We start from the raw sequence: 16,033 nt of genomic DNA, 5'->3' as shown, positions 1-16,033 counted from the left end.
CTGCCACCACTGAAGTGTCATCCTGAAGACACCAAACATGACACCCCACCCAGTCACATTATACTGACAGTGGGCCAAGATGTTCCTTCCTCTAACCTCTCACTGTTTAGCGCCAAGCGAGGCGGCAGCAAGTGCCAACCCAACCCACTTTTGATCCCGCGGTTTCCAGACTTCAAGGTGGAATCTAACCATTAATTTATTCCACCGAAGCGTCACTGATGCATGCCTTTAATGCATTTATTGTTTTATTTATTTATTTAATTGGTGTTTTATGCTGTATTCAACAATATTTCAGTTATACGGTGAAGACAACCAGCATTATGGTGGCAAAAAGCCAGGTAGAGCAAGGCGGAAACCCACAACCATCCGCAAGTTTACTTATAGCTTTATCTTACATTCACATTTATACTACACTAAATAAACAAATTGTAGTAATTATAAGAATACACTACAAAACAGGCTATAATTCATTAGGTCTGGCAGCAACCTGCGGATGGTCGTGGGTTTCCCCCCACCATAATGCTGGCCGATGTTGTATAAGTGAAATATTCTTGAGTGCGGCATAAAACATTGATCAAATAAATAAATATAATTCATGATGATTTACATGTACAACATGTAGTGTATGTACAGGTGGCTTGGTTGAGGGCATGGTGGGGAAGCTGTGCAATGGAAGTGACTGGCCATGAAAGCTTGTATGTACTTTTTGACTGTTTGACATACTTTATACAGACCACGGCAGAAACTTCCCACCATCAGTAAATGCTAGTGGAATGCTAGAACCTACAAAAAGGTTTCAAGTGGTGAGCCACTGAGAAACTTTAGCTGGCATTGTAGGTCACATCATATACTTGTATGTTAATGATACCCACTGAGGCAGACACAAGTTCTTGTGTACAGTGTTAAACATCACTCAAATAAGTACAAGTACATTTACACCTTTCCGCATGTGAATGTGGTTTTTCATGTAATTCACTTTGAACATTCAATTGTTGTGCATGTAGTCTGTACAGGTATAAACTCTGTCGTTGTATAAAATGTCTTCATCACTAATGTCTTTTTCTCTTTTTTTTTTTTTCTCTTTTCATGACCTGTTTACCTGGACATTGCAGTACTGTGAGTATAATATGTTGTATGTGTACCTTCCATAGCTGGTTCAATTCTATAATTCTGTAAAACACCAATCAAATCAATCACTCAATCAATTCTTTATTAAATTGTTTAATATTTGTGAATCTCAGCACTCAGAGTTAAGTGATCACTTGCCCTATATAAACAAGCGAGTGATCAGTTACTTGATCAACATAAAGCACATGTAGGTTATTTGTTTGTCAGTATATCAAAAGGTTTGATTTACTTGTCAACTGCTCACTGGCATTTTACACGTAAAATGGCAAGAAGGAGAATGAAAAATTTGCTCTTAAGCTATTTTCTTAAAGCCCGTCCTTTTGCTTCAGTTACTCCTATCAGAGTAAGGCACTTCAGGTTCCACCATGAAAATGTTTGAGATGAGGTGACCTTATTGATTTTAAGTAGACATTTATGTATTAATCATGCGTTTTTATGCCCTAGACACAGGTTGCATTACTGCCTTTACCCCTGAAGTTACATCCCATACCAGTACTCTCTCTAACAGGGTTTAAGCTCCCCCCCCCCCACTCAAGTGTGTCTGTAGCTGCTTACATACCAGTGACCTAAGTCTTCCACCTTTTTAACCACCCCTGCAACCAATATTTTGAGACATTCTGAGAGAACTATCAGATGTAGAGAACTAATTTGCATAGTTTTTTTGAAGCCTGCTCCTTTAGTGACACAAACAAATCATTGCAGCATCATTTTGATAATAATTGTATGCTTGAATTCTTGTGGAAAAAAAAAGTGCTATCAATTGGTGGTTGAAAAGATGGAAGATTTGCATTCATGTGTCCATGCATCTGCTGTACAGGCATGCCTGGTATTAACAGGGGAAGATTATGCTATAGGTATAATACATGTACAAATGTCACTCAGACCTTGAGCTTCCAGACAAGCGTGGTCCAGAATTTACACATATATACAGTACATGTATATGTAATAATTATAGCAAGATCACTTGATCATTACAGGTTTTCGTCCCTGAGGGGCAGAGCCACCATAAGACTAATCTTCATTAATGTTTTGAGGAAGAAGTGGGGTATTCCCCTTTTGTTTCCTGCATAAAACTGCAGCATTGCGCTGAAGATGTGCAAGTCAGTATTCCATCTTAGTACTGTTACAAGACATTTTTGTCATACCTGACTTGAAATATTTTTTGTTTTCGAGATGTACATGTATATAAGCATACAATGCACTAATGGGAACATATACTTCAGGATCATGCATTTACTGTAGTTCCAGTGAAGTCTGGTCAGCCCAATTACACGTTGAGAAGGACACAAAGACCTTAAAATGACACATTTGACTCCAAGGCTTAAGTTTTAGTGATAAGAAATAAATCACACTCCACCAAAAAAAACCTTAAGTGGCCCCCCCATAAGGTGAATGAATCCGTCAGAATGAAGCAAAATGTATCACGTGAAAAACTGAATGCTAAATTTTGGATGAAATACAGCATATGTCTATGCAAATGGCCATCCCTTGCGTGAATATTGACAAAATAAATGGTACACAAGCCAGTCTGCAAATTGAGTGTACATTAATAAGCCACATCACACTCTCAGGGTGAGCTGGATGTAAATTGGGGTTATTCATCAAATCTGATTTTCATTATAACGCCCATATTATATTGATTGATTAACTTATGAATATTAAAGATACCTAAAAAATATTCTTATATGATAATCTGTGAATTTGACAGGTTATCTTGTCAGATAAATGATGCCTTCAACAAATACCAATTTTCTAATAGGCTGATGCAGTGTTTTGCAAGGCATTGGGTTGGAAATTCTACAGAGGGAGGGAAATGAAACAGCTGGCCCTTGATGTTAATAAGATGACTGAATGTAAAGGTGGCTTGTGTACATGTAGCACTAATTTGTCTTAATTGTCTTGTGAAAATGCAGGTAGACGTCGCAAGATGACATCTCATGGTTCATGCACAATTTTGAATGTTTGTCCTGTTATGGATATGGAAGGGAAATAATCTCAAAAGCATTGCTATACATGTACCACAAGCAACAATTTACACTGTAGATACCTGTCTGTATATGTGAGTATGTATTTTGAGGATAAGTAGGCTACCTGGAAATTTTTGAGAAATTAATTGAGTTTGTCATTGTTGTTTTACAGCATTTCTGGGGACCAGGTATGTAATCTAATATTCTTCATATATGTTTGATATTTCAATGGAAGTTGACTGTGGTCAGTAGGGAAAAGGTTTTTTTGTTCTGGCTCATGAAAAAGGTTTTTTTTGTTTTTAAATTTGTATGAATTGTAGTTTTTGTATTTTTCTTACTTTTTTTTTCTTCTGTTTAACTTTTTCTTTTTGTTTTAAGATGGCCAGAGTTTGTGTGATAGATACATCAGTTGTAAAAAAATTTTGGTAGATCCTTTCAAGAATTTGTAAAACCCATATATATATATATACATGTATGTGTGCTTTTTGATTTATAATTTGCTACAACATGTACATTGTTTATAATGAATATTCCTCATCCCAGTGAACTTGCTCAGTGTTTCACGCAGATGAATTGTACATTGTATTTTAGTTGCCAACTGGGGTCTACCTTTAGCTGCCATAGCCGATGTGAAGAAGGACCCTGAGATGATCAGTGGGAAAATGACAACAGGTAAGTGAGAAATATTTTTCTATAGGCCCCTGGGCAACAGGCATGTGAGAAATGGTTGTCTATAGGCCCCTGGGCAACTGGTATGTGAGAAATGTTTGTGACCAGGCACCTGGGCAACAGATATATGAGAAGCGTTTGTGTTTAGGCTTGTGGGCAACAGGTACATCTATGTGGTGAGAAGTGCTTGTTTATAGTCCTCTGGGCAACAGGTATATGAGGGAGTGCTTGTTTTTAGGCCCCTCAAGCCTGTCTAAACGATCAGTGAACACCATGCCCATACTTCATCTACATCCTTAGATATGGCTCGATAAGACTGGTTTATTTATTTGTTTGGTATTTCACATGTTTGCTGTACTAATATTTTATTGTGAAGTGTTTTGCTTTTTTGTGAAGTTCAATTGTACGATGTTGTGTTTAAAATCTGTATGGGACGAGACGTCGCTGTATCCCGAATTACCTCCGTCTCCTACATGTACCTCCCTTAAAACATGAAAAAAAGAAACCTGGCTCTCCGAGATCCAATAAACATCTTGCGTAAGAAAGTTTGTCAGTAACTTGCCAAATTCGGTGGTTTAACTATGCGTACAATTGATCACCATCATATTCATGTAGGTGAAGAATTTTTGAGTGTATCATTTAATAAACAACAATCAGTGAGTCACCAGCTTTTCAGTTTTGCTGCTAAGACCACGGGTACTGTCAGAAATCTTGAATCAGCAGTATCGAGTGTAGCCTAAACCCTGTCACAAGTATGATAAAATGTGACCCTAATGATGAAAAGAAGAAGCCTAATGGTCATGTAGATATACACACAGGGGTTTTATTAATCTTATTCTGTTCAGTTAGACCAAACGTTTTTTGTTTTTTTTTTTAGTGCAGGCCAAAAAAAAGATCACCCGTTAAAGTGGCAGATATATGTTCTCTGTCTAGTGTAGCAGTGCCGATGGGGTGTGAGTAGGGTGAGAGGGAGTAAGGGGTGGGAAGGTCATTTAGAATTGAAACTTTATACCTTGTTCAACAGTTGTTCTGCTCTGATTGCTGTGGGCTTGCCCTATTTTTATCATGTTTAAGACTTGAGTGGACTTGTTCTGTTTGAATACATTATTTCAGCAGAACTAAAGGATGAGTTGTGCACTGAATACAACTTTTTACTTTGCATTTTAGTTACCATTCTGAAGGGAAAAAAATGACAGTTTTGGTGTACTTTTTAAATTGAGAACAAAATACCCAGACCAGTTTGAACACTGGCATTTTTAAATGAGGATTGATATATTCACATTATAAAAAGTAAGGCATTTTATCTGCCAAGAGTTCATGCACAGGTATGTAATGTGTCAGCATAACCTTGGCTTTTGAGAAGGAAAATGCCAAAACCATTCATGAAACTCATAGAGACCTTGCAAAAAAACGAGACAATTTATATGCATGTGCAGGTCTGTAAAGAGTGACTTCCCTTTATGATGTCAGATGATGATGGAGGCCTAATATTATATCAGGTTAAAGACCATTGAAAAGTATATCTGAAACTACCTGCACTATTTTTTATTTTTTTTATTTTTTCCACTGAATTAAAGGCAAAGAACACACTAGCTTGAGGTACATGTCAGTTGAAAGATCTTTAAATATTAGGGGGGAAAATAGTTCCGTTTATTGTTTTTAGAATATTTTTCGACCTAGTAAAATGAATTTAAAACTTCAGATTCTACTGTGGCCTTTTCTCACCATGACGGGACTTGGTGATGGCATTCAGCTTTTTTCCGCTTGACACACAGATTGCTATATTTCATCATTCAAAATGGGGGCCTCCATGGCTCAGTTGGTTAGCGCGCTAGCGCAGCGTAATGACCCAGGAGTCCCTCACCAATGCGGTCGCTGTGAGTTCAAGTCCAGCTAATGCTGGCTTCCTCTCCGGCCGTACGTGGGAAGGTCTTCCAGCAACCTGTGGATGGCCGTGGGTTTCCACCAGGCTGTGCCCGGTTTCCACCCACCATAATGCTGGCCGCTTTCGTATAAGTGAAATATTCTTGAGTACGGCGTAAAACACCAATCAAATAAATAAATCAAATCATTCAAAATGCATCTTCATTTAGATCTATGAATGCATTCAACAAATGGACCTTAAACCATTTCAAGCCAAAAATATTGCCATGAAATCACTGATACCCTCTGGGCCCAAACAGATCCAAACAGATTTAAAAACATGTTTTTAAAGCATTTTTTAGTCGGTTGAAAAAATTCTAAAAAAAAAATAAATCCAACTATTTTCCTGCACAGTGTGTAATGGTCTTTTATCTGATGAATAGTTTATTTTAGTGTTTTCTTTACCTCTAAATGAGGTTACTTTCTAGAGTTCCAGGGTGGTTGTTTACTCCAGGTTGGTGTTTAGCACAAGGGAGCACAAAATATATCTCATGAGCAGAAGCTCCAGGGTTCAATCCTGAGTTGAGCCATACAAAGACGTTTAATCTCTAACATTTGTACTACAATTACCAAGTTGCGTTGTAGGAATAGATCGAGTATTGGTTGGCCGACTCAGTATAATGCACCCGGTTTCTTCCCATGTCGTATAAGTGAAACATTCTTGAATGCTGTATAATCAGTATAAAGTGATCATATGTGGCATTGTGACTGGTGTCCGGCATGGCATTTCATTGATACAGCACTTTAAATGTTTTGGCATTACTTTTGTGATATGACCATACACAAACCCTCAAACAATCTGGGGAAGAAATAATTTTTGACAACAAAGTGTCTTCCATTTGTTTTGGGATGACAAATTGCCTATACCATAAGCCCGATATCAACTTTAGTCCAGACTAAAGTGGTATATACTTTGTGCTGAAATGGAGCTGATATTTAGATTTAGTCAGGTTTACTTCTAATACACTTAACAGCGGGCCTGAGAGCCTTTTTATGAACATACGTGTACATGTTGTCATTTTTGGCGAAAATTTCTCCTGTTGTATGTTTATATACTTGCCCATGTAATGATTGATTTATTGATCTGATTGGTGTTTCAAGCCTTACTCAAGAATATTTCACTTATATGACAACGGCCAGCATAATGGTGGGAAGAAACTGGGCAGAGCCCGGGGGAAACTCAAGACAATCTGCAGGTTGCAAGCAAGCCTTCCCACATTTGACCAGAGTGGAGGCCAGCCTGAACCACCCAAGTAGTGTAACCATTTACCTGATAATTGCTAACTAACATTGTGTTTTGATCCGTTTCAGCTCTGGCTATATATTCCATGTTATTTATGAGATTTGCCATAAAAGTCCAGCCCAGAAACCTGCTACTTTTCGCCTGCCATTTTACTAATGAATGTGCGCAGTTAACGCAAGGAGCACGGTTTATCAATTATCAGTGAGTATTTTTATTTTCTTTTTTTTTTTTTTTTAAATATTAATATTCATACAAAATTATTCACCTCTTTTGCGAGGGAGGGTATTTTATTATTGGTTTCTAAGCAATAAATTTACCTTTTAATGGATATTTATATCAAAGAATTTGTAGATTTTTTGTAATATGTTATTATCCCAGTTCTACATTGTGGGCCTGTACCTTTGTAATTGATGTAGGAATGATATTATACCCTGTCAAATGGTTAATTCCTGTAATAATCATATATTTGAAATATTTAATATGCTTATAAACACCTATCAAATATATATATATATATATATATATATATATATATATATATATATATATGTGTGTGTGTGTGTGTGTGTGTGTGTGCATTTTCTACTTATTCAAGTTTTAATATAACCATAGGCATTTTACCTCACCATGAAGCCATCTCCACATTTAACACATTCATGTAATATCACTCTGAGGGAACAAGTTGGTCACTTTGAGGGAATTTTACTGTATGTTTAGTTGATAAGTTATTGTATTAAGCAGATTACATGAAATTCTAATAGTTGTTATGCTTGTTTTAAGGCAAAATGTACATTGTACATTGATTTGAGATTTTTTCATTAAGTGTAAATTTTTGTATTTTTCACAATCACTTATGAATGTTTTCTCATCATCAAAGCAGGTCGAGGCCTTCTTGGCTCAGTCGGTTAGCGTATTAGCGCAGCGAAATGACCCAGGAATCTCTCACCAATGCGGTCGCTGTGAGTTCAAGTCCAGCTCATGCTGGCTTCCTCTCCGGCTCTGCGTGGGAAGGTCTCCCAGCAACCTGCGGATGGTCGTGGGTTTCACCCGGGCTCTCTCCGTTTTCCTCCCACCATAATGCTTGCCGCGGTCGTATAAATGAAATACTCTTGAGTACGGCGTAAAACACCAATCAAATAAATAAATAAATCAAAGCAGGTCCAAAATAAGTATGGAACAAAGTGCTGATAACTGGTTAAGTAATAAAAATGACAAAGCATGCAGTGGGAGACATCAAGGACTATTATGACACAAGTTGTCTCCCTTGAGCTATGTCTGTTAGGATGAAAAGAATGGGCTCTGATTGATTGCTGTGAACAGTAGAGTTGTCCTTTGCATTGTTGCTAGGGAGACCACTAGCTTTGGTCAGATGTTCCCTAGCCCTTGAACGATGACGTTGCAGGTTCAGATCCAGTGTGTTCTGTTTGGCTGCGGTTTTGCCTGGGCAGGTTTGTCCGGTAATGTCAGAAGGGTAGTTTCCTCCAGGTTATGCCTGGTTACCTCTACCTGTAAACCTTGTTGCCATCCTGTAAGTGAACATTTCTTGAATATAGTGCGCAAATCAAATAAACAAAATAAATTCGTGGTAGATGGTAATTTAGATGAATGAATGTGATTATGTGCGTAAAAATTAGATTGCAGCCTGTGTTGTGAACAGGGAACAGGCTTTTAACGTATCGAGTCAGCCCAACACTATTGACAAGAAGCTGTGATGTCATGACTTCACAATGTCATCTTCCAGTCACAAATTTGGATCAGCTCTATCGTGTTTCTGGGGACCTCCATGGCCGAGGAGGTTAGCACGCCAGGGCAGCACAATGACCTAAGAGCCTCACACCAATGCAGTGGCAGTGAGGTTCAAATCCAGCTCATGTCTGTCAGCAACCTGTGGATGGTTGTGAGTTTTCCTCGAACTCTGCCCGGTTGCCTCCCGCCATAATGCTGGCCGCCATTGTATATAAAGTGAAATATTCTTGAATACGACGTAAAACACCAAATCAAATGAATACCTTGTTTCTATAAAAATGGGTACAAAACCCCTAGAAAATATAATGACAGTGTTTTGTATGTGTTTCTTTTTACCAAGTAGAATACTTTTCAACCTTGCTGTACGAAACTCTCCTGAAGGTGCAGTGGTTTGTATGGGCTCTGCTTGGCTTGTGCTTCATCAGATTTATAAACAGATTTTGTTTTCTTTCAACTAAACCTGGTGTGACATGATCTCTTTGCAGCCTGCGGCAATCTCCTCAATACTAAGGTAGTAATGGTGCACAAACTTCATCTGTCAGTATCTCTGCTGTAGACAGAACCTGTGTGTTGTTTTTTTCCAATGTCTTTGATTTACCTTTTTTCACCCTAAAAACACAACGTACCCCCCCCACCCCCCCCCCCCCCCTTCCCCGCCCAACAGTCTGTGGACACATATATGTAGTGTGTCTTGTACAGTTGTATTTCAGTAAGTTTTCGGTGCATGCCATTTGTCGTCATTAGAATTACTTGCAGTATATAAGGCATAATTGAAGCCTATTTAAAGGATTTGAAAATTTATGTTAAATTTGAAATCAGTGCTGGTATTTTATGATATTGAACAGAAAACTTGTTGGCACAAAGCTTTTTATACCTCACCTCCTCTTCTGCTTCATGCACAACATATGATCCAATTAATGTAGATAGATATACCTGTGCATAAGCTTTCCAAGAAAACACAAAATACCCATGTACATGTATAGAAATAAATATGTGCCCTTAGTGGCTTAGTGGCTTACTTACCCTTCCATAGAAAAAACAAAACTTTCTAGTAAATTCTTTTCAGTAAATTCTGTGCTGTCAGCTTAATGCATACAGACCTAAATTGTATGTCCCAAACTTGACTAATCTTGTATGTCCAGCCATAACAGTACATGGCTTTGTCCAGAAATATACACCCTTTGGTCATACCTTAGTCAAGACGTGTACATCCATGCATGCCTTAGTCCAGACATGTACATTCATACATGCTTAGTCCAGTCATGTACATCCATACATGCTTAGTCTAGACGTGTACATCCATACATGCTTAGTCCAGTTGTGTACATCCATACATGCTTAGTCTAGACGTGTACATCCATACATGCTTAGTCTAGACATGTACATCCATACATGCTTAATCTAGACGTGTACATTCATACATGCTTAGTCCAGACCTGTACATCAGTACATGCTTAGTCCACACATACACAGCCATACATGCCTTAGTCCAGACGTACATCAGTACATGCTTAGTCCAGACGTGTACATCCATGCATGCCTTAGTCCAGACGTACATCAGTACATGCTTAGTCTAGACATGTACATCCATACATGCTTAGTCTAGACGTGTACATCCATACATGCTTAGTCCACACATACACAGCCATACATGCCTTAGTCCAGATGTGTACATCCATACATGTTTAGTCCACACATACACAGCCAGACATGCCTTAGTCCAGACGTGTACATCCATACATGCTTAGTCCACACATACACAGCCATACATGCCTTAGTCCAGACGTGTACATCCATACATGCTTAGTCCACACATACACAGCCATACATGCCTTAGTCCAGACGTGTACATCCATACATGTTTAGTCCACACATACACAGCCATACATGCCTTAGTCCAGACGTGTACATCCATACATGCTCAGTCCACACATACACAGCCAGACATGCCTTAGTCCAGACGTGTACATCCATACATGTTTAGTCCACACATACACAGCCAGACATGCCTTAGTCCAGACGTGTACATCCATACATGCTTAGTCCACACATACACAGCCAGACATGCCTTAGTCCAGACGTGTACATCCATACATGCTTAGTCCACACATACACAGCCAGACATGCCTTAGTCCAGACGTGTACATCCATACATGTTTAGTCCACACATACACAGCCATACATGCCTTAGTCCAGACGTGTACATCCATACATGTTTAGTCCACACATACACAGCCATACATGCCTTAGTCCAGACGTGTACATCCATACATGTTTAGTCCACACATACACAGCCAGACATGCCTTAGTCCAGACGTGTACATCCATACATGTTTAGTCCACACATACACAGCCATACATGCCTTAGTCCAGACGTGTACATCCATACATGTTTAGTCCACACATACACAGCCAGACATGCCTTAGTCCAGACGTGTACATCCATACATGTTTAGTCCACACATACACAGCCATACATGCCTTAGTCCAGACGTGTACATCCATAGATGCTTAGTCCACACATACACAGCCATACATGCCTTAGTCCAGACGTGTACATCCATACATGTTTAGTCCACACATACACAGCCATACATGCCTTAGTCCAGACGTGTACATCCATACATGCTTAGTCCACACATACACAGCCAGACATGCCTTAGTCCAGACGTGTACATCCATACATGTTTAGTCCACACATACACAGCCATACATGCCTTAGTCCAGACGTGTACATCCATACATGCTTAGTCCACACATACACAGCCAGACATGCCTTAGTCCAGACGTGTACATCCATACATGTTTAGTCCACACATACACAGCCATACATGCCTTAGTCCAGACGTAGATCAGTACATGCTTAGTCCACACATACACAGCCAGACATGCCTTAGTCCAGACGTGTACATCCATACATGTTTAGTCCACACATACACAGCCAGACATGCCTTAGTCCAGACGTGTACATCCATAGATGCTTAGTCCAGTCATGTATATCAGTACATGCTTAGTCCAGTCGTGTACACACATCCATACATGCTTAGTCCACATATACACAGCCATACATGCCTTAGTCCAGACGTGTACATCCATACATGGCTCAGTGCAGAAATAAGCTGTCGAACATGTTTTATAATATAATGAATACAGCCTGTCCCTAAAGGTAGGTTGGTTATGATATGTGGATCTGGCCACAGATAAAATGGGTTTATGTGTTTCCATAATGATGTCTTACACATTTTTTTTTTTTTTTGCTTTGTTATCATCTGACCTGAATCAGAATGTGGAGTGTATATGTAATTATGTAATGTGTTTTTTTGTGTTCATATAGTACAATTATTGATTGATTTTAAGGTTGGTGTGTGTTTATTTTTGTTTCTTGTATACATGTAGGTATGTGAATTATAACATAGTCTTACTGTAATTTTTCATCATTTTTTGCATGTTTGGAAGGTGCTTATTCAATTTTCTGAAGCCCAGAAATTGACAAAAATAACCAATGTAGTTTTGTCACCAAAATTAAATTAAAAATGTGCATTAACTGCACTGAAAGTTTCTCTTTCATATGTGAAAATGTTGAGGAATGAGTGTATGTGTAATTAGACTAATGAGGTGAAAATCTGAATGTGTTTTAAACACCAGTTAATGTTGGAGCTCAGAATTATTATTACTGACTTTTAGTGGCTGATTTACAACTGATTTACAAGTTGGGTCAATAACATGACGGGCTTTTGTGAAGAACCAAGATGCTATCCATATATTTATTTATTTATTTGATTGGTGTTTTACGCCGTACTCAAGAATATTTCACTTATACGACGGCGGCCAGCATTATGGTGGGTGGAAACCGGGCACAGCCGGGGGGAAACCCACGACCATCCGCAGGTTGCTGGCAGATCTTCCCATGTACGGCCGGAGAGGAAGCCAGCATGAACTGGACTTGAACTCACAGCGACCGCATTGGTGCTATCCATACAACCTTTATCATGCCATAATACTACTACAACTTACTGATTTAGGTTTGATTGAAGTTTGATGCAATATGTCAGAATTTTTCACTTGCAAGATGATGCAGATTTTGTATGGCTGGAGGAAAATGGTGTAAATCTCTGGACTTGTAGCCCTAGCTGAAGCTGCAAGGCACTGGATTGGATCATGTGATCTCATTGGTCATGAGCTGATTGGCTGTGTCAAGAGCAAGCTTTTAGAAAAAAAATGAACCAGACTGAATCAGCCATGGAGACGAATGAATTTTTTTTGTTTTCACTCCTGACACAAATATGTTTACTACACACTGTGCATTTAAAGTTAAGGAAACACTGACATTTTTCTTTCGTTATTGAGGAGTAAGTAGTTTGTTTTTGGTAATAGGTATTAGTGTGATCTGTTTGAATCATTTGTGACTTTTAACAAGATTTCTTAAAAGTACTGGACTTAAAAGTACATCAGAGTGATCTGTCATTTTATTGGCAAAGGAAAATGTTTTTTTTTTTTTTTTTTTTTTGGTTTTCTTTATTTGGTGTTGTTGGTTTGTTGTGATGTGTGAATGAGATATGGTGGATTGTCAAGGTAAAAATTGTCAAGTGTCTCTATCAGAATAATGAATTGGCTCAGTAAACTGTTATAAATTTGGTGGGGCATATCCTTATTCACATAGCAATGATACAAAATATAGTGAACATGTCTCACACAAGAGAGTCTGAAAGGTTTCAGCTTTTTGATTTGATTGACACTTATTTGCAAACTTTGCAAAACTTTGCTTCAATAATATCCGTGAACCAAAATCAGTGAAATAGCAGAAGCACTTAACGTGAAGAACATAATAATTGTTTTTTATTGATATGACCTCAAGTTTTTTTCAGTTGTGTATGGATGGTTTTAAAAAACTGGTTAACAGCACTTTAGGTCAGAGTCAAAGGATTCTGTGACAAGAAAACCAAGAATGAGAGACCACTGAGCATTGAAAGATACATTAGCTTTCAACTTAATGATGAAATAAGTGAATTTGGGGAGTGCTGTATTAGGTTACAAATTTCATCTGAAGCTTTTTTTTCCCTCATTCCCAGAACTCCTCCACCTAGCACATGCTGTAACACATTATTGTGACTGTCAACTCACAAAATAGTTCTAACATGATATTTTTGTTGTGTATATCATCTTTATTTTTCTGATTTCTGCTTGCAGCTTTTTCTTATCGTCAGAAGAGCGATTACTTCACCACAAGAAAGTAGTGGAAGAGGAAATAACAGTGCACCCAGAATTGTACCCTGAGGTACTCCCCATGAAACCTGCAGAAGAAATGACACCCGAAGATTTGGAGAAGCAAGTGGCCGAATTTGACAGGAAGTATCGTCTTTATGACGATGCCTTGAAAGAAGTCACGATTGTGTATCTTTAGCAAACTTGTACAAATAGAAGCATGTATATATGGTAATATACTCAAGCTTTGTTTTTTTGTTTGAAGGCTGTTTCTAACTTTTTGTGATATTCAGCATAAACTTTTCTCCTTTATAACATTTCTGTGAATTTTACCTCATCAGGCGTGTGTTAGAGTTTTTTGTCGTTTTTTTTTTTTTTTTTTTTTTGATTTTATCCTCCTTATTAACTTAACTTATTAAATTACAAGTTAGAAATAACCTTATAGCTCACCACAGAAGGTTCACGATGTATTTGTAGAATTAATTAAATACTGGTAAATGCTATTCTTTTCAAAACTAAAAAACATGATTTGTTAAATAGGTAAAATCTAAACAAAAGTGGCAGTCATGTTTAGCATGGAAGTATTTTAGTCATTGGTATATTGTGCTTTTTCTGATCTGTTTTTCTAGCTACATGTACATGTATGTGAATTTAACATCAACATATCATTTGAAACTCTAAATGGCTTCTTCGAACTCTCTCTAAACATCTGTGATTGTGTTAATTTTGTTTCTGATATTAGCCTGGTGAATGATTAAAGTGTCTTTTATTTTCCACTTATATTGCATTTTTATAGACCCTGAATGTGCTTAGGAATATTTGCATTTTGGAGATCCACTATCCAGGGTCCACTATTCGAAAAAAATATGTATATAATATCTCTTAGCTTTCATTATAATATGGACAACATATTGAAATTGAAAGTTTTGGGAAGTAGAACCCAATATTCTTATGTCGTGTTTGTGAAGTGAGGAATTTGAAGGTAATCGGTTAAAGAATTTAGTACCTAATTCACTATTGGTTCCTTGTTTTAACTTGTTGCCTGGCATCATTAAGTTATTTTGTTTGTGTAAGTGTCTCTCACCTTTAGATAAGGTCTCTTCAGTTTAAATAAGTGGAAATGGTATGCGAACAGTGTAAGACTGTAACTCTTCAACCTTTTTCCCATGTTTCCAAGATTTTTATTTCGACATATTCTGAAGGCATTATTCAATTTAATTTATACTATTATGTGAAGCCCTGGAAACCAATGCAGTTTTGTCTTCAGAATTAGATTAGAAAGGTGCATAAATCACACTGAATGTTGCTCTCTGTAATGTAGAAAAGTTGTGGAATCAAGGCATGTGTGATTTTTATAACCTCCAGTCTCTGGCACAAGACCAATGTGTAAAGTTTGTTTTCCACAGAAGCTGCACTGGGAAAAGGAGAACCATACAGTCAGTTTTTAGCAAATCGCTTCATAGGCCACAAAACACAGGCTTCCAAAACAGTTAAGGCATAATACAGCTCTGTTAAATAGTGTTAAACCTGTTTTAATGGAAATCATATACCTACCTCATTGGTGAATGGAGAGCAGTTTTGACAAAAGAATAGACTTTGTGAAAAGACAAAGTGCTGTCATTCTTCAAACGTTTCACAGGTTTTCAAGATGTTTATTTAACCATGTCGTGATTGCATTATTCTGTGTAGACTAATGAAATCATACATTTCGTGAAGCCCTGAAATTGCCCAACCCAACCAGTGTAGCTTTGTCTCAAAAATCAAATTTAAAATGTGCATGCATGGTGCGGCAAGTTGCCCTTTTGTACGTAAAAAGTTTGGGGAAATAGGGTAACAGGTGTATTCACCTCAAAATTTCGCATGCAAAAAATGCTTATTATACTCAAACTAAGGTCCTACAGGGCTAGTATGACTTTTGGTGCTGAAACTTTAATTTATCTAGAAAGATATTATTCTACCTCCCAAACAAACCTTAAAACAGCTTTAGAAGATCAACAGATCTCTCATAAGGAGGAAAGTATTAGTCATGATGGAAATTGTAGGTAAAATACCGTTATAGTATATGCAAGAACGTATTACTTGCAAAATTAATAGGAAAAAAAAATATTTTTGCCTCGTTTGTACAGTGCCACTTGCTGCCATTTTTGGGGGTTAC

General features: G+C 37.8%; 1 protein-coding gene across 1 annotated transcript; it reads left to right on the top strand.

Annotated features, from left to right (window-relative positions):
* The first annotated feature begins 1,086 nt into the window (after window positions 1-1,086).
* LOC135462830 (mitochondrial pyruvate carrier 1-like) lies at window positions 1,087-15,097 on the top strand. The gene is made up of 5 exons (XM_064740114.1): window positions 1,087-1,116; window positions 3,268-3,283; window positions 3,687-3,767; window positions 6,999-7,131; window positions 13,864-15,097. The coding sequence occupies exons 1-5, from the start codon at window positions 1,087-1,089 to the stop codon at window positions 14,075-14,077; spliced, it is 474 nt and encodes a 157-aa protein (XP_064596184.1). The 3' UTR covers window positions 14,078-15,097.
* Window positions 15,098-16,033: the final 936 nt, after the last annotated feature.

This window comes from Liolophura sinensis, chromosome 1 (genome assembly GCF_032854445.1).
Source record: "Liolophura sinensis isolate JHLJ2023 chromosome 1, CUHK_Ljap_v2, whole genome shotgun sequence".
Lineage (NCBI taxonomy): Eukaryota > Metazoa > Mollusca > Polyplacophora > Chitonida > Chitonidae > Liolophura > Liolophura sinensis.
Note: the sequence above shows the minus strand (reverse complement) of the source record. Positions and strands in the feature narration are given on the sequence as shown.

Bases quoted from the DNA above. Each gene is read 5' to 3' on its own strand.
- LOC135462830 (XM_064740114.1), top strand. From the start codon at position 1,087: ATGACCTGTTTACCTGGACATTGCAGTACT. The intron at 3,768-6,998 runs GTAAGTGAGAAA...GATCCGTTTCAG, and splicing joins CAGTGGGAAAATGACAACAG to CTCTGGCTATATATTCCATG. The intron at 7,132-13,863 runs GTGAGTATTTTT...TTCTGCTTGCAG, and splicing joins GCACGGTTTATCAATTATCA to CTTTTTCTTATCGTCAGAAG.